This window comes from Chelonia mydas, chromosome 2 (assembly GCF_015237465.2).
Source record: "Chelonia mydas isolate rCheMyd1 chromosome 2, rCheMyd1.pri.v2, whole genome shotgun sequence".
Taxonomy (NCBI): domain Eukaryota; kingdom Metazoa; phylum Chordata; order Testudines; family Cheloniidae; genus Chelonia; species Chelonia mydas.
Window position 1 is genome coordinate 78,312,404 of NC_057850.1, and position 18,291 is coordinate 78,330,694.

Here is an 18,291-nt window from a genome sequence, read left to right on the forward strand (position 1 = left end):
TATGGTATCCATTCCTTTTAACAATAACGGCTTTTTCCCCTCTTGTATGATTTCTAGAATTAAAGAAATGATTTTTTTATTTTTTTGTTTTGGTTTTGATTAGGGTCCTGGTCCTGCAAACAGTTATATAAATACTTATTCATGGGGATAGCCCCATTGATTTAACTGAAGTTACTCTTATAAGGCCTCCTTTCTTAAGGGTTTTCCAGGTTGATTCCTAGAATTAGAGGATTTTTTTTTTTTTTTTTTAAAAGGAATATATAGGCAATAGTTTGAATTATTTCTTTTTAGATTGTAAAGAATACATTTAAGGCTGTTAAGTAAAATACTTTGTCATCCAGAGTACTGGATACATCTTGTTGTTAGTGTTTGTTGCAATGCAGGTGAAACACTTTATTTAAAAATAAAGAAATTAAATGAGAGAAAGGAAGGTTTCTCTAAATCACAGGAATGAATTTATGCCTAAATTATTTGATTTTTTTTTTTAACTTGAGAACTAATAACTGCCATATACATTTTCAATTTGAAAAACAGTGGGCTGTAAAGCTGAGGAATAATACGTCAGGAAATGGTCCAGTTTTCTACTATTTTTATTTTTATTTTTGTATTAACTCAGAGTTGTTAAATCTTGTTTGTGCATTTATTTTCATATTACTATTTTATCTTGTGTTCTGGTACATTCAATGTAGAATAAGATATTTATTTATTTATTTGACTATCAAAAGAACTTAATGCTAGAAATTCAAAAATAACTCCAGATATATCTGATCCAGGCAGTGCGGAAAGTCCATACTATATCCACATTGCCAGAAGTTTTTATAGTAATACTTTGTATCTAAGCTCTGGCTCTAACCATTAAATGTGCTTTTTATAGAGTACCAAGTTATAAATGTAGTGCAGCTACGGCATATTAATCTTACTGCAGAGATTTAATGAGGCAGTTGTTTTGCGATGGACACTACTGGGAGCAGAAAGCGACATAGTTTTACTTTACCACTGAGCTGCAGAAATATTTCTTGCCTGGTAATAATTATAACCACATGATCTTAGTTTTCCTTTCTTTTGCCAGCACTTTTCCATGCAGAAGTGGCTTGGAAGCTAGTGAAATGTATTGGAAACTGGGCAGTTTTCATGGTACTTTGACATTTTAGCTCTGATCAGCCATGGATCCTTGTTGCATAGAGAGAAATATGTAAGATGAGTTTCAAGAATACAGATAGTCTTTGCCAGTCCATTGAGATGCCTTTTAGATATTCATTACTTTTACTTGACTTTTATATGGGTTATAAAAAGTAAATGTGGTGAAACCTCATTTTTACATGGACAGAATGGAATTTCTGCTGGTTGGCCTTAAGCTGATCCCATACTTGAAATTAATTGAAGTCCATTGGTTTATTGCCGCCAACTCTTTTAAGCCAATGCAATTTTTCATTTTCCCCAAAGTTGCAGTTTTATTAGACCAAGTTATAGAAATAACATCCCTTATGAGGAGGAGGAAGAGGAGAAGGACAGAACCACCTGCCAGAGAACGTAGTAATGGGAAAATCATACTACTTTTAATTTCCACTTATAAATAATGTTAACATAATCAGTAACAGAAGACAGATCTTGATTTTTTTTTATTGTGTTCATAAATTGACTTTATTTCTCTATCAAATCTAATCCTCCTTTCTATACTAGATAATTAGAAATGTAGGCTGTAGGCCATGTGCAGTTGCAGACATCGTAAAGTGGTAGTGGGGGCTAGAGCCGTGTTTGTTATAGATGGTAGTTGGGGTATGGCTGTGGAGTTTACAGAATTGACAGTGCTAGTGTTGGGGATGGAGATGTTTGAATAGATGATTGTAGTATTTGTGGCTTCGTTAGTTGCAGATGTTAGGGTGAAGAGGGGCATTTATGGTACTTAGAGGTATTTGATACAGACTGTTTGAAAGCACGAGCCTTAATTAGGAAGAGGTAAAGATGCAACTGCATGCATATTGCATTTAGGAACAGGTTTTATCTAGGCTCACAAGGAGCTTTTCAAATGATGAAACTAAGCATGTGTGCAGTCACTAACGAACAGCCACCTCTGGGGTGGAAGACAGCTGCTGTTATGATTTAGAAAACCATCCCACAGATTCCAAGTTATATCACTTATTTAAAAAATATATATATATTTTGTGGTGGTGTCTCTCCAAGACAGTGAATAGGGAGGAAATGCATTCACCAACAGAGAGGCTGAGACTGCCAGAACTCATTTCACAGGAGCATCATAGGCTAAAATTGAACCTAGGTCCCAGAGGGTCCCCCTGAAGTGTTGACCTAAAAACAAATGTGCCAGGTGGCTACAGCATGTATTCTAAAGTTGCTGCAAAAGGGAATAAGCTTGAGTGAGTCCTGTCCCTGTAGAGTTATATCTGTGAATGCAGAAGTGGAAGCAAAAACATTTTTATTACTGTTAAAATTATTTTAATTTTAATAACTAGTATCTACGTAGTAAGTTTTGACTTGAGCAATTCTTCATGTTTTTGTGCGCTAAGGTGTGTGTGTTGTGGTGTTGGATTCTTGTAAAGTGCCAGTATTCATGAACAATAGTTCTTGAATTTTTGCCCCCCCCCTTTTTTTTTTTTTTAAAGCATGGTAGTTAAAGCAAACAGGTCTATAAACTTTATGTGCATCATTTAAATACTCATGTTAAAATTCAGACCCAGTGCCCACATTTCCCTGAGTGCTGTCAGTTTTATGAGATGAAGCTGGGAGCCTGAGCTGAACAACTAACAGTATGCAATATGCACGTGCTACCTTCCAACACGTATTTAATGATGTTGGGGTCAGTTTGCAAGAGTTAAGACAATTATTTCTTTTCCTGAACTGCTTGTAACCTAGTGGTATTTTAACTACTCTGTTAAGCTTACTGAAGAACTTGGAAAATGTTACTGGTACACAGATTGTTTAGATCCAGATCCAGAATTTAAAAATGGCAGAAGAGCTTTCCTAGGTTCAGATGGTGTCATTTTTGGCAATGTTAGTCTGCATACTACTACTTAATTTGGAAGTAGCTGCCTGAGTTAATGTTCTTATTCTAGCATCAAGAAATTTAAAATTGTAAGAATCTTGCCATGTATGTAGGTGTGGTTTTAACAGAGCAAACATACCCATTCACCACACTTACTTCTTTCACTCATTTGTTGATGCTCTGTAATATAACTCCCTTTAAAAACAAACCTTGCCCTTTATCCTGTCAGAGAGATTCTTCTGGCTTAGCTCATGAGCCACATAGTGTGAGGAAGCTCACTTAACGACAGGTCTGTTTCATTTCTGGTTTATGCATAAGTATCCTCTATCGTTGGTAAATGATTTGAAGGGCAGCAGTGTTTATTGCAGGTTTCAGGGAGATGGTAAGAGCCATGACAGTTGTGGCAGATGTAGGGAGTGGTTGGTATTCATGGCAACTGTACCATTGCAGGCATCTCATCATGGAGGAGTGGTGATGATGGCTTTTGTAGCAGACAGAAAAGGATTAGGTCCTAACTGTACTTTTTTCTCTGTGTTTTTTATTAAGAATTCATTTTCTCAGGTGACTTACTCCAGCTGCATAAAGTGAAGCATTCTCAAATGTCTGAAAAGCAGATGAGGCTGTTCATATGGAAAAAAGTAGTAAAATGTGTGGGTTCCTACACACATTTGTTGTATTGTGGTTCCTGAGAAGAACAAAAGTAAACTGCCAGTTTGCTTTATTGGAGAAGACAGATTGTTTTATTTCTGTCTTTGGGGGAAACGCTTAGTAAAATGGGCAAAAAGTCAGGAATAGTTAAGGCACCACAGTGTACTCTACCTCAAAAGAAGAAAAGTCAACCTAAATTACTCTTCGTTTAACCTCATTCCAGCATTAGTCATTTACAGAGCTGAGGTAGTGCAATGAATTGTATGGTTCCTACTGTGCTCAAGGGATTTGGCTGAGATCACCTGACACTTTTAACTTAGAACTTGATAGTGGGATCATGCCTGCTATTTTGGGGTTAGGACTAGCTTGTCTCAGTGATCCTCAAAACACTTGTTATCCCAAACAAGAGAAAGGTGTCCTTGTGGAGTAGTTACAATTTACGAGTTAGTTTCCAGCTTCCCATGATCTGGCAAAACAAGGAATCCATCCAGCTTATTCTTTAGTTAAATTGTATCCAAGTTAAAGCACATACATATAACTTTAACCCAAAGCATAGTTTTTTCTGTAGTATTGTTCTACATCAAGTAATAGGGTGATAGAATATTAAGACTGGCTAATGAAATACAGAACAATTTCATCAGTATGTTAATCAGTTCAGTTTATTTTAATCTTTTATTTAATTCTGGTAATTTCCTGTGAAATAGTACAGTTAACTGTGAAAAGAAACTCTCCTAAACTCATTGTTTTGTTTTTTTTTTTAAATTTTCATTGAACACTGTTTAATTGTAAAGGTAATATTTCCTTTCTTATTGTGATCAAAGCCCCTGGATAAGCTGTGGAAAAAATTGATAAAGTTAACACTGAAGTATGGGAGAGTTGTTTGAAAGGGGGAGAGTGCTGTTTAGTTAAGGTAGAGGGAAAATTTCTTTCATCATCAAGAATAGAAAAAAGGTTAAGGAAAGAGGTTTCCTCTGCTTATTTAGCAATAAAATCTAAAGTGTGTTTCTCCTGTGCAGCAGGCTCATGCCAAATGTATTTCTGCTTCTTGGTAACAACAAGAACCAATCTGATTTTTAAAAGGATCTGTTCTTAAAAGCCCTGAGGTCACAGTCTTGATTTTCTTTCAGATGCTAACTGTAAACTAGAAGACAAGGCAGAAGATGGAGAGGTGATAGATTGTAAGAAAAGGCCAGAAGAAGGGGAGGAGTTAGAGGAAGAAGCTGTGCACAGCTGTGACAGCTGCCTCCAGGTGTTTGAATCACTGAGTGATATCACAGAACACAAGATTAATCAATGTCAACTGACAGGTAAACAATACTTATCACTTTGTGGCTTCTTGCACTGTTCTATTTCTGATTCCAGTTCTTTTCTTCAGATTCATCTCCCTCCCCCAAGTTGTTTTACTCCTACACTTGAATGCTTAAGCCTTAGGTGATGCCCATCATTAATTCCGTGGTAAAGTTATGCTGTGAACTGGTGCACCATAAATTTTATTCAGATTGGATAATTACTGCATTCACACCTGATTTAAACTGTGCTTTAGCTTTCAGAGGGCCTGGCTACTACTCTGTTTTCCACACTTATAGCATACAGTTTTACATGCCTTTTGACTTAAATTAAAAAAAAATATGTCAACCGATGATGCTGGTAAACAGGTTTGACTGCAGTTGGATAATGGATGAATTCATACAATGGTGGGCTATAGATCGGGATCTGATACTTCTTTGTTCTTAGCTATTACAACAAATGAGCAGACAGTGATCAATAAATGGAGGTTGAGGGGAATAACAGCAAATTGGTAGACTATAAATAAAAATGCAAACATTAAGTGGCAGAATTGAATGCCTATTGGACACTGTTAACTTCTCACAAACACAGCTGGGTAAATGGACTTGTAACTAGCTTGAGTCATTTAATTTGTGGGCAAAGAAACAGTAGTCTAAAGACTTGGGCCCTGTTCATCCAGTGAGATCTTCATAGGTGACACATTTGCTCCTATGAAATCTTATTGAAGTAGTTTTATTTTTAGGTTTACAAACTATTATGATGGATGATACACAGGTCAAAATAGACTGAATATCAGGGGAAGGGCATTTTATTTCCATTAAATAGTAAATTAGTTTGAACTATTAAGAGATGAAATTCAGTTGTTATACGATACAGCTATCATGGGGCAGGCTTTGCATGATTATAATTTTGTGTGTGCAGGAAGCCAGTCCCATATATTAACCGTTTTATTGAAAGTGTGCGCGTGTGTTTTCATTTACCTATTAACCCACTGGAGTCCAAGAAGGCCTCCAATAGTATAGACAGACAATAAGTGGCACTGCAGCTGATTCAGAATGAAGTGGAGAAAGGAGACAGACAGAGGAATAGGGAGTAGGCGGAGGCAGAAGAAATGTCAAGGGAAGAAACTGAATTTGTTGAAGGATTTTAATCCCAAACCTAGGTTGTGGAGGATGAAACTGTGATGCAATGTGGAAGTATTTGTAATATCAGGAGATATGTTTTACCTTTTCTCTCTCTTTCCTTGCCATTTCTTGTTTAAATATTGTTCTGTCTTAAATTTAGGCGATTCAGTCCTTCCCTAATCACTTCTGCAAGTTCTTAGTACTTGAATTGGCCCGACTTGAGGCAATGTCTCCTGTCTGTGACTGGTGAGGCACTGTTTCTGGCCGAATGGCTTTTCTCTATTTTATCTTATTCTGGTGTATTATTATTTTTCTGTCTCCTCCTCTATTGTTACCTCTTCTGTTCTATCTTCTTTTGCCCTTCCTCACTCTTACTGGTTTTCCCCAGTCCCGCAACAAAAATTTCCGCCTCAATGCCCCCTTTCCTGCCTCAAATTCCCCTTATTCTTACCCTGCTTTCCCCCTTATTCTGGTGCCTGCCCTACCCCTTTCTTGCTTCTTTTCCCCAATTCGTTCTCCATCCCATGCCGTCCTGTGATTTCTCCCATGCAATAGGTTTTCTGCTCACATTGCAAGCAGCATGAACTGAACAGTGCTTCCACACCATAGCTGGGGAAGTGAAAAAGTCCTCAAGCACTGCTCCTGATCTGCATCACCTTTGGCCTTGCTAAAAGGCAAATGGTGCCATGCTAAATGAGGGCTAGAGTGAGTTTGCTGCATGAGTCAATTTGGAAGAAAAAAAGTTTGTTTTTGAAGGGAGGTATTTAAGCCCATTTAAGAAAAAAAAACTCCAAACTATGTCACTCTTGCAAGAAAATGGATGGTTGTTAATGGGTTGCAGCAAGAGGATTCAAAATAACAAAATCCTTTTGTCTGCTTTTGCTCATAGGGTGCCAGGTAGGCAAAGAAGCCAACCCTCCTTTGCATAAAATTACAAATGATCTGCATGTATATATTTATAAGAGAGTAAAAATGGAGGAAATGACCAGTATAGTGGAAGAGGTTCCCACTCCTTGGCTCTTCAGAAAACTCCTAAAAATAAATTAAACAAGTTCTTGTTAATAGGAATTGTGTGCCTGGGCCAAGAATAGTATAGATGTTATAGAACGAGGGCATGAAATGTATTGACTCTTGTGTTTTGTGCTCATTTCTACTATATTTGTTAGAAACAGTTATTAGACAAGTACCTCTGTAATAAAAGCAGTAGTAATAATGCACATGAAATAAATGGTGTTTGTTTTTAGCATCTGTAGAGTTCTACCCAACTCACAATTAAATTAGTGGAAAAACTCTGTGACCAATGTCAGTGGGTGCAGGGTCAGGATCAAAGCTTCATTACAAAAATATAACCACGTTTGGGTTTTTTGAGCAGCCCCCCTTCTTCCTACCAATAGCATCTATTTCTGTCTCTGCTTGTCTTCTTTTTCAAGAAAGTCTATGAAACTAGTAGGCACTGAGGAGCTGTATAGACCTTTTTAAAAGCAGTTTGTCCATAGTGTTCAAACTTGGGTGTCTCAAGTTAAGCTCCTAAATCCAAATTCTGTTTCCTACATCAGTATTTCTTGTCTTTCAAAAGTGCCTGAGCACCTGCAACTTGCATGGATTTCAGTGATCTTTGGAGGTGCTCTTGTAGTGGACATGGAGCTACTTTTTAATAGTTTATAAATACTGTATTTTGACCCTGTTGTTCAGATGGTTGATGTGGGACTATACTGGGTTAAATCAACAGGGTTGCTGGGGAAACAGGCAGGAAGGCAAAACAGTGACTCTTGTATGAGAGACACCTCTTAGCAGAGCATTTGTTGTTTGTTATAGGGTAATGGGAGAGCCATTGTCCCAAGGAGACTGGCTCGCCCTCCTGTTGAGCCTACCAAACTGATAGCACTCCAGGTCATTCTGATTTCAGTTCTCATATCTATATTTAAGTTTGTAACTTGAGGCACCCAAGTCTGAAAATTTTGGCTTTCTTCTACTGAGACTGCTACGCCAGTCTGGATGAACACAATAAACTTGCTTTGTCAGATCTCCTTTCTGTTCTCTTCTCCAGAGACAGAAGTAGGACTGAGGCTGGCGATTCTTGGAGGAGTATCAGTTTTACTTTGCAGGCTCAATCTTGAGTATCCTGAATTGCTGTTTTGTCACTAAGTTATGTAAGGAAGGGAAGAGAAGCTATCCACAATTGGTTCTTTTCATCCAACAGATTGTTGGTGGGGTTGAATTCTACGCTTGCTTTCTGGAGTAGGGGATAGTTGCTCTTTTATCCTAATGTGTATGCTGTGATCTTTTCAATTTGGGCCTGATTCCAATGCCACTGAAGTCAGTGGAAAGACTCCAGTTGACTTCAGTGGGTGATGGATCAGGCCCTTTACGAGATATGCAGTAGTATTTTTTTTCCTATCATAACTTTTTTTGTGCTGACATTTTATATGAAAAAAGCCGATGTTTTATTCATGTTAATTGTTCACACCTAAAACGTTCTTGGAATATAGATAATGGATTAAGGAAAAAAAGACAGAATTTTTCACGCTATGTATGCACCAGTATGTAAGACACTGAACTACGTTAACTTAGTCTCCTGAAAAGATGAGTTATAAAGGTATAGTATTAATAGAGAAGTTCTCCTTCTGATCTTAACGGTCTTCACTTTGTTCTTCCAACAAGGTTGTGTTTTTAATAACTCATGGATCACTTGCAAGCTGTCATTCTCTGAGTAAAGCTGTGATTACAGACAAAGAATCCTGGTAGCATTGTCGTTGATTACGAGGTGATTCTTTAGGTGTATTTGTGTGGAGCCCCCTGTAAGGTGCAAATGTGCCTCGTGTACATGAGATAGGATTTTTTGAATACCAGTGTCCAAGACCACACATGCATCATGTTTCCATGCAGGGCCAAAACGGATGGGGCAGCCACAGCCTTCCCTCAGTTCCCTCTTAGTGCCCGAGCAGGGAGATGGAACCCAGCCAGTGTCTGCCCCACAATTCTCTTCAGAAACCCTACATTGGTTCCTTTAAATCTCTTCCAACCTATTTGGTGAAGATCTTTTACCACCAAACTGATCAGTTCCCCAATACAATGACCTGTACAGCGGGACAAGGCACTTTGGGCCAGTCGCCACAATTTACATCAGAATCCAATTCCTCAGGGTTCAAACTATGCCTGTCTTGTGATGGAACTGTTTTTGTCAAGGGTGGATACAGCCTAGAGAACCACATCCCAAATAAGTTTTCTGTGTGGTAAGTCCTTCTCCACCAGGACCCACAGAGGAACACTCAGCTCAGCTCTTCTTGGGCAATCCATGTGGATGACTTTGGACTCAAAAGTAAGGAGTACAGTAAGGCTGGATAAACTAGTGTTAGCTGGCACTCCCTTGGGCACTCTTGACTTTGGGATTGGGCACTGGCAAGAAGTGAAGGAGGATGCATGTAGAGTAGGCACCAGTGATGTAGGCCCCAACCACCTTAACATCAGTAAAGGCCGCTGTGTGCAAGACCTTGATGCCTATTGTCTGAGCACTGAGTCCCTCAGCACTGAGAGTCACAGAATGAGAAACCTGACATCAGTCCAAGGGCTTCATGTATACTATAGAGATATGCATATCACTGCTGAACATGTTCCTGGTATTGAAGAGCTGCCTGTCACCCAGTGGGCTATGGGATGTTGTGTCATTTGGGGGAGAGAGAGAGAGAGAGAGCGCACAAGCACAAGCATCTGGTGGTTAGAGCTCTTACCCAGGATGTGGGAGATCCAAAATCTAGACCCCCTACTCCAGTGACTCTTAAATTATTTATTCACTGTGGGACAACTTCCACAGGAAAGACTCAAGGAGGCTCACATCAGAATATCCTATAGTCCAGTGGTTAGAGCACTTACCTGAGAGGTAGCAGATCCCTGTTTAAGATGCTTCTCCATCTTTGGTGGACCAGGGTCTGCCACATCCCAGGTGAATACCCTAACCAGGAGCCTAAAAGTTATGAGAGAGCTCCTCCTCTGCCTCCCTCCCCTGCAGTTTCTTGCTAAAACCGCATAACTCCAGGAGTGGTTTTGCAGATGAGAATTGCTAGCAGAGAGAGGTGCCTCCCTGCAGCCTGGATGTGGGTGTTTATCTCTGTGAGAGGGGCAGGGTTTAGCACACACCGCTTTAGTTGGCATCGTCCATTGGCTGGCTTAGGCAGCTCCATGTCTAGCATGCTGGCTTCGTGAATCAGAGTCTAAGGCTGTGTCTACATTGCCACTTTCAGTGCTGTAACGTGGGCAGTGTAGACATACCCTAAGGGATCCTTCTTTCCTCATTCATTGTACAGGAGTCTAGGTTCCCAAGGGTATGTCTACACTGCTCACGTTACAGCGTGGCTGTGGCAGCGCTGTGACATGGGCAGTGTATACATGCTTTATCGCCAGGGGAGAACTCTCCTGGAGATAATTTTTAAAAAACCACCCCAAACGAGCAGTGGTAGCTTTATCGCTGGGAGCACAGCGCTAAAACTTTTGTCGCTCGGAGGGTGTTTTTTCACACCCCTGAACGACTAAAGTTTTAGTGCTAAAAGGGTGGTGTAGACACAGCCTAACTCAGGCTTTGTGAATCACAGTGATTTTCTAGGCACCTAAATGTTAGGCGCTGTGATGCTCAGCACGCTTGAAATATGCCCTCTTCCTATTAACTCAGCTAGGCCTCCTAGTGAACTATGAAAAATCATCTTGGATCCTATTACTGACGATAGAGCTCATAGGAGCTCTGTTCTGTGAGAGTGTACCTCCCTGAAAACAGGTTCCTGATGCACAGGATAGAATCAAACCTGATTATGATGGAGTGGATGCATGTGGAGCAGCTAGGTTGTATGATGGTTTGCGGATATGTGATGCTGCTAGCTAGACTTCACTTGCAGCCACTCCAGCTCTGGCTCAGGTCAGTCTGTTCCACAACAAAACTATGTTTGAGTTTCGAAGAGGATTTGAGCAGATGATGGAGGGAAGGCAAGAGGAGGCTGAAGGGAAAAGTCAAGGCTTGCAGATGAAAGCTGGACTGATGAATTCTGAGGATAAACTGCTGGGTGGGGAAAATGGCCAGTGGAAGCATGTCACTACAAGAACCAGGCTGAGGAAAAGACCAGCTAGTGAAGGAGAAATAGAGTTCATGAACAGGTTTGCTGAGTTGGAGAATGAAGAAGGGGTGCAACAGGCAGTAACTGAAGGTGGGAAGGCCAGGAAGAAGAGAAGAGCAGCAAGTCCTATAAGAAACCCGGAGTTCAGAGTCCCAGCAGGACACGTGACGACTTGCCGAAGATTGCAAAAGGGAATAAAAGACAAGAGGACTCGCAGCCGGAAAGAATAGGAGGAAGGCCAGAGAATCACACCACCATCAGGAAAAGGCAGATCTGTGTGGTTGGAGACTCCCTACTAGACAGGCCTGTCATCAGAGCTAATTTGGAGAACAGAAGAGTGTGATGTCTATTGGGAGCTAAGATATGTGATGTGGATCTGAGGCTGAAGAAGATTCTAATGGGAGCAGGAAAGAATCCACTGTTTGTCCTTCATGTGGGAACAAATGATACAGCTAGATTCTCACTGGAACATATCAAGGGAGACTATGCCAAGCTGGAGAAGATGCTTAAGAAATTGGAGGCTCAGGTGATCTTCAGTGGGATGAGAGGAGGAGAATGAAGGTTATGACAAGATTATGATACTCAACAGATGGCTCAGGCAGTGGTGTTATAAGGAGGGCTTTGGGATGTTTGACTACTCAGAGGCATTCATGGACAGAGGACCATTCTCGGGATCATGGGATGGACTCCACCTGAGAAGGGAGGAAAATAGACTTCTGGAATGGAGGCTGGCACAACTCATTAAAAGAGCTTTAAACTAGAAACTTGGAGGAGACAGTTGGGAGATGCTCATATAATCTCCACACCAGATTTTTAACACTGAGAGGGAGGAAAATCAAGTAAAAAAGGATACAGCAATGGGGAAAGGAGCAGCAGTGGGTAGAAGAATGGACATTTAAAAGGAATGGTGGTGCTGATACCAATGATGCTAACAGTCAGGTAGGTGATATTGGCAATAGAATGACTGTGCCCAATTGGGCGAGGAATGTGGGAGAAGCCAAGCAGCAACACTTAAGATGTTTGTACACCAATGCAAGAAGTAACAAAATGGAGGAACTAGAACTACTTGTGCAGGAAATGAAACCAGATATTATAGGGATAACAGAAACAAGATGGAATAGTAGTCATGACTGGAGTACAGGTGTTTGAAGGGTATGTGCTATTCAGGAAAGACTGAAATAAAGGCAAAGGTGGTGGAGTAACACTGTATATTGATTACGAGGTAGACAGTAAAGAAATCAGAAGTGATGGAATAGATAAGACAGAGTCTGTTTGAGCCAAAATCACTTTGGGGAAGAAGCTACTAGAGATTATCTTGGGAGAGTGCTGGGGGTATGCTGCAGACCCCCAGGATCCGATTTGGGTAAGCATAGAGACCTCTTTAATGCTTTTAATGAAATAAATACTACTGGCAATTTTGTGATTATGGGAGCCATTAGCTTTCCAGGTATAGATTGGAGGACAAGTGCTACTAAGAATACAGTAAAAGCTTTGTTAATCGGCATGTTTGGGGAATCCGGGGTGCCAGTTAGTAAAAAATTCAGGTTAACTAAGAGTTATACTTACCAGTGGAATACCAATTTTCAAAGAATTAGAATACAATAAAATGAATAAAGTATAAAATAGTATACAGATACTCACCAATCTAGTATTAGTACTGCATTGCAGAGTGGTTGGTTTCTTGAAGCATTTAGGTGTATACAAGTAAAGTTTTCTATACAGTAGGTTATTTTATGACACTGTATATCACTATAGGCAGTGCATAGCGTACACCCAGATCACTAAAAATACATTTAACACAAAAACTATACTTAATATAATTTAATCTTTCTTTGATGATTCAGAAGACACTTCAGGATCTTGCAGTTCTTCAGGGTCATTATTATCAACATCAATTATCATTGTAGATGTAGAAGGTGTAGGAGATTGGGCTGAATCTGTACTGATCCTATGACACACCCTGGAAGCTGCTTTTTTGAATGAATTCCTGGTATTAGCTTGCTTGCTTGTCTTCTGCCTCTTTTGCATAAAAGTAGAGTGCAGAATGTGCAATTGCATAACTTCCTGGGCAGTATAACATGGCTGCCTTTTTGCAAATTTAACTATTATGTCAAAAGCTGAAGCAGCTTTTCCCCATGTTATTTTGTCCTCTTCACTAAAATCATCTCCTTCACTGCCTTTATCAGTGTCCTTTGACTTTTCAGGATTCAAAACATTCTCTATTATTTCTGCATCAGTAACAGTATGTGTCACTTCAACCTCCTTGTCAGCTTCAACCCATTCTTCTATCTCACTTTCATGAAGTTTGTTGATTGGGCGTGAAGGAGTATCCTTCACCATCTGATCGTTTCAATGAAAACGATTAATATAAAACACGGTCTAGCTGTTCTAATTTAGGCATATGCAGAGTATGGCATTGATCAACAGCTTTATTTGGCTCACAACTAGCAAAAAATTGAGCAATTGTCCTTTCTGAGCCTTTATGCTGTATATCATGGACGAGCCAACATTGTACTCTTGAATCAAAACATTCCTATTCTTGCCTTTTTCAAGATGTTTACAAATATTTATTTTCTGTTTTAATGTCAACACAAGTCTCACACTTCTCTCCTTTGCTTTTTGCTGGTATTTTGAATGCCATAATTGTAGGGTGGCGTTGATATTTTACGACAAACACAGGACAATACACCAAGTAATAAACTAACTGATCACAATGGCAGATATAAATAGAAAGAACAGCATTTGGCTCTTCTTGGCTAACTCGAGCATAGTCCAACTGCTCTTGGAAATACTCTGGTCCCAAAGAGCATTGACATCGATTCTGGTTAGCTTCGGCATTGGTCCCAGTTACTAGATTGAAGATGTGCTGGTTTCTAGAGCTTTCTGGTTTGTAAAGTGCTGAATTACACCTCTCTTACTGTAGTAGGGCCCAGATTTTCCTGGATATGATAGCTGACAGATTTCTTCACCAAATAGTCACTTAACCAACAAGAGGTGATGCCATTTTAGATTCGGTATTTATGAGTAGTGAGGACTTCGTAAAAGAACTCGTTATGGGGGACAACCTTGGTACGTGTGATCATGATCTAATTCAGTTTAAACTAAATGGAAGACTAAACAAAAATAGATCTGCAACTAGGGTCCTTTCAAAAGGGCTAACTTTAAAATGTTCAGGGAATTCGTTAGGGAAGGCTGACTGGACCGAAGAACTCAAGGATCTGAATGTGTGAAGGCTTGGAATTAGTTTTTGCAACTTGGAATTAAAGTATCTGAAGCCTGCATCCCAAGCAAGGGGAGAAATTCATAGGGAAGGTTTGCAGACCAAGCTGGATGAGCAACCATTTCAAACAGGTGATTAAGAGACAGCAGAAAGCCTACAAGCAATGGAAGATGGGATGGATCAGCAAGGAAAGCTACCTCTTGGAGGTCAGAAAGTGTAGGGATAAAGTGAGATCTGCCAAAAGCAAAGTAGAGTTGGACCTTGCAAAGGGAATTAAAACAATAATAAAACATTCTATAGCCATATAAATAAAAAGAAAACAAGAAGTGGGACTGCTAACCACTGAGGATGGGATAGAGATAATCTGTACATGGTCCCACACCTAAACAAATACTTTGTCTTAGTTTTTAATAAGGCTAATGAAGAGCTTAGAGATAGTGGCAGGGTGGCTAATGGGAATGATATGGAGGTAGAAATTACCATATCTGAGGAGGAAGTCAAACTCAAACAGTTTAATGGCACTAAATCAGGGGGCCCAGATAATCTCCAGCCAAGAATATTACAGAAACTGGCATATGAAATTGCAAGCCCAGTAGTAAGGATTTTTAATGAATCTGTAAACTCTGGGATTGTACCTTATGACTGGAGAATTGCTAATATAGTTCCTGTTTTTGAGGAAGGGGGAATAAAGTGATCCAGGAAACTACAGGCCTGTTAGTTTGACCTCAGTTGTTTGCAAGGTCTTGGAAAAATTTTGAAAGGGAAAGGAGTTAAGGACATAGAGCTAATTGAGATAAAATACAACATAGTTTTTCAAAAGATAGATCATGCCAGATCAACCCAATCTCCTTCGTTGAGAAGATTACTGTTTTTTTAGACAAAGGAAATGCAATAGATCTAATCTACCTAGATTTCAGTAAGGCATTTGATACAGTTCCATATGGGAAATTATTACTTAAATTGGAGAAGATGGGGATTAATGTGAGAATTGAAAGGTGGATAAGGAACTGGTTAAAGGGAAGACTACAATGGGTCATACTGAAAGGTGAAATGTCAGGCTGGAGGGAGATTATTAGTGGAAATCCTCAGGGATCGGTCTTTGGACAAATCTTATTTAACATTTTTATTATTGACCTTGGCACAAAAAGTGAGTGTGTGCTAATAAAATTTGCTGCTGATAAAGTTGGGAGGTACTGCGAATATGGTGGAGAACTGAAATATCATATAAGATAATTTGGACTACTTTGTAAAATGTAGTAATAGAAATGGGATGAAATTTAATAGTGCAAAGTGCAAGGTCATGCATTTAGGGACTAACAGCAAGAATTTTTGCTATAAGTTGGGGACGTATCCGTTGGAAGTGATGGAGGAGAAGAAGGATCTGGGTGTATTAGTTGATCATAGGATGCTTATGAGCCACCAATGTGATGTGGCTGCGAAAAAGACTAATGCAGTCCTAGGATGCATCAGGCGAGGTATTTCCAGTAGAGACAGGGCAGTGTTAGTAGCATTATACAAGGTACTGGTGAGATATCTGGAATATGTGTTCAGTTCTGGTCTCCCATTTTTAAGAAAGATTAATTCAGACTGGAACAGGTGCAAAGAAGGGCTGCTAGGATGATCTGAGGAATGGAAAACTTACCTTATGAGCGGCAACTCAAAGAACTTGGCTTGTTTAGCTTAACCAAAAGAAGGCTGAGAGGAAATATGATTGCTCTTTATAAAAACATCAGAGGGATAAATACCAGGGAGGGAGAAGAGTTATTTAAATTAAGCGCCAATGTGGATAAAAGAACAAATGTGTATAAACTGGCCATCAACAAGTTTAGGCTTGAAATTCGATGAAGGTTTGTATCAGAGGAGTGAAGTTCTGCATCAGCCTTCCAAGGGGAGCAGTGGGGGAAAAAAACCTAACTGCCTTCAAGACTGAGCTTGATAAATTTATGGAGAGGATGATATAATGAGATTGGCTACATGCCACTGTAGGCAATCGGCGACTAATAACACCAAATATCTCAAATTGCTGGATGGGCACTAGATAGGGAGGGCTTTGAGTTACTACAGAGCCTTCAAAGTACTACAGTTGTCTGGTTGGTGGGTGTTGCCCACAGGCTCAGGGTCCAACTGATTGCCATATCTGGGATTGGGAAGGAATTTTCCCCTGGGTCAGACTGGCAGAGACCCTGGGTTTTTTGCTTTCCTCTGCAGCATGGGGCACTTGTAGTTTTAAACTTGTAAATGGTGGATTCTCTGTAACCTGAAATCTTTTAAATCATGATTTGAGGACTTCAAAAAATCAGCCAGAGGTTATGGATCTATTACAGGAGTGAGTGGGTGTGGTTCTTTGGCCTGCAATATGTAGGAGGTCAGATTAGATGATCATGAAAGTCCCTTCTGGCAATAAAGTCTCAGAAGGTGATGATTTCACTTTGTGGTTTTACGAAACTGAGTTGGTGGAAAGAATCTGGAAACATGCATGAAGGGATACCATTCTCTAGCCCTTCCCCGCCAAAGACCTTAATCATAGATACATCATGTAGGGAAGCCCATTTGGACCACCTACAAATGCAAGAGACTTGGTCCCCAGAGGTTATGGGGCTCCACATCAATGTCCTGGAGCTCAGAGACATCAGGCTAACCTGTGTGGTCTTCCTCCTGTTCTTCAAAACTCCACAATGTAGATCTTGGTAGATAAAATCTCTGTGATGCACTAGATAAACAGATAAGGAGGCACATGCTCATCTTCCCTCTGCCTGGAAACCATCAAGCTCTGGATGTGATGTCATTGAGGTGGAATAATCCCCACAGCTCTTCATTCCTGGGTGTCAGCAACAACCTGGTAGACTTGCTGAGCAGACAGTTGGTCATCACTCGAGTGGTTGCTGTATACTGTCCATCATAGAGACAGTATTTCTCCATTGCTGGGCCCTGCTTGCCACTAATGTTAATGTCAAGTTGTAGAACTCTTATTCTAGAGTGGGTATGAGTCTGGGTCATAATCAGATGCCTTCCTTCTGCAGTGGTCCTAAAGCCTTCATGTATGTCCTTTCACAGAACCTCCTGGTCCCGTCAAAGATGACAAAGCCACTATCACTCTCCTAGCTCCATACTAGCTGAGGCAGGTTTGGCTGGCAGACCTACTACAAATGTCCATCCAGTCTCCAGTCCAGCTTCCAGACTGCCCAGACATGATCTCTCAACAGTGTGTCCAGATATGGCATCCAGACATGAAGTTGGTGCACGTGATGGCATGGCTGTTGGCTGGTTGAATACTGTAGACAGAGACTACTCCCTACAGGTCCAGAAAATCCTGATACAGAGCAGGAAAATATCTTCAGAAGAATGTATTTGCCTCAGTGGAAAAGGTTCTCAACATGGACAGCCCAAAATGGTCTAGACCTGCTCAGAGCCTTGGTAACTCTGATTCTCAACTACGTATGGCATTTAAAACAGAATGGCCTCTCATTAAACTTTATTAAGGTCCACTACACATCGATTTCAGCTTGCCTTCTGCCTTACAGTCATGTTTTAGTCTTCTCACCCAGCAGTATTGAAATTTCTCAAAGGGCTACTACACACTTACCCACCAGTCACAATGTACTACCTGGGACCTCAGTCTAGTCTTTTTAAGACTTATGCTCCATTTGAACCTCTGTCAAACTACTCACTGAACCATCTCACCATTAAGACAGTTTTCCTAGTGGCAATTACTTCAAGCACTTATGGTCAAGCCTCCCTATACAACATTCCATGGGGAAAGGTGGTGCTGTGACATCACCCTGAAGTTCATTCTAGAGGTGGTTTTGGAATTTCATCTAAACCAGTCAGTCAACCTGCCTATCTCGTTCCCAAAGCCAGAAGAAAAGAAATCACATACTAGATGTATTCAGGACTTTGTTTTATTGCATTGATGGA

At 40.2% G+C, this 18,291-nt stretch overlaps 1 protein-coding gene across 13 annotated transcripts in view; it reads left to right on the plus strand.

Annotated features, from left to right (window-relative positions):
- Nucleotides 1-18,291, plus strand: part of ZNF521 (zinc finger protein 521) — a 268,270-nt gene that overhangs the window by 18,533 nt on the left and 231,446 nt on the right. For all 13 annotated transcript variants that reach the window (XM_043539713.1, XM_043539712.1, XM_037892727.2 and 10 more), the window contains one exon: nucleotides 4,774-4,953. In XM_043539713.1, coding sequence (XP_043395648.1) covers nucleotides 4,774-4,953 — 180 coding nt within the window. The remainder of the gene's footprint in view (nucleotides 1-4,773; nucleotides 4,954-18,291) is intronic.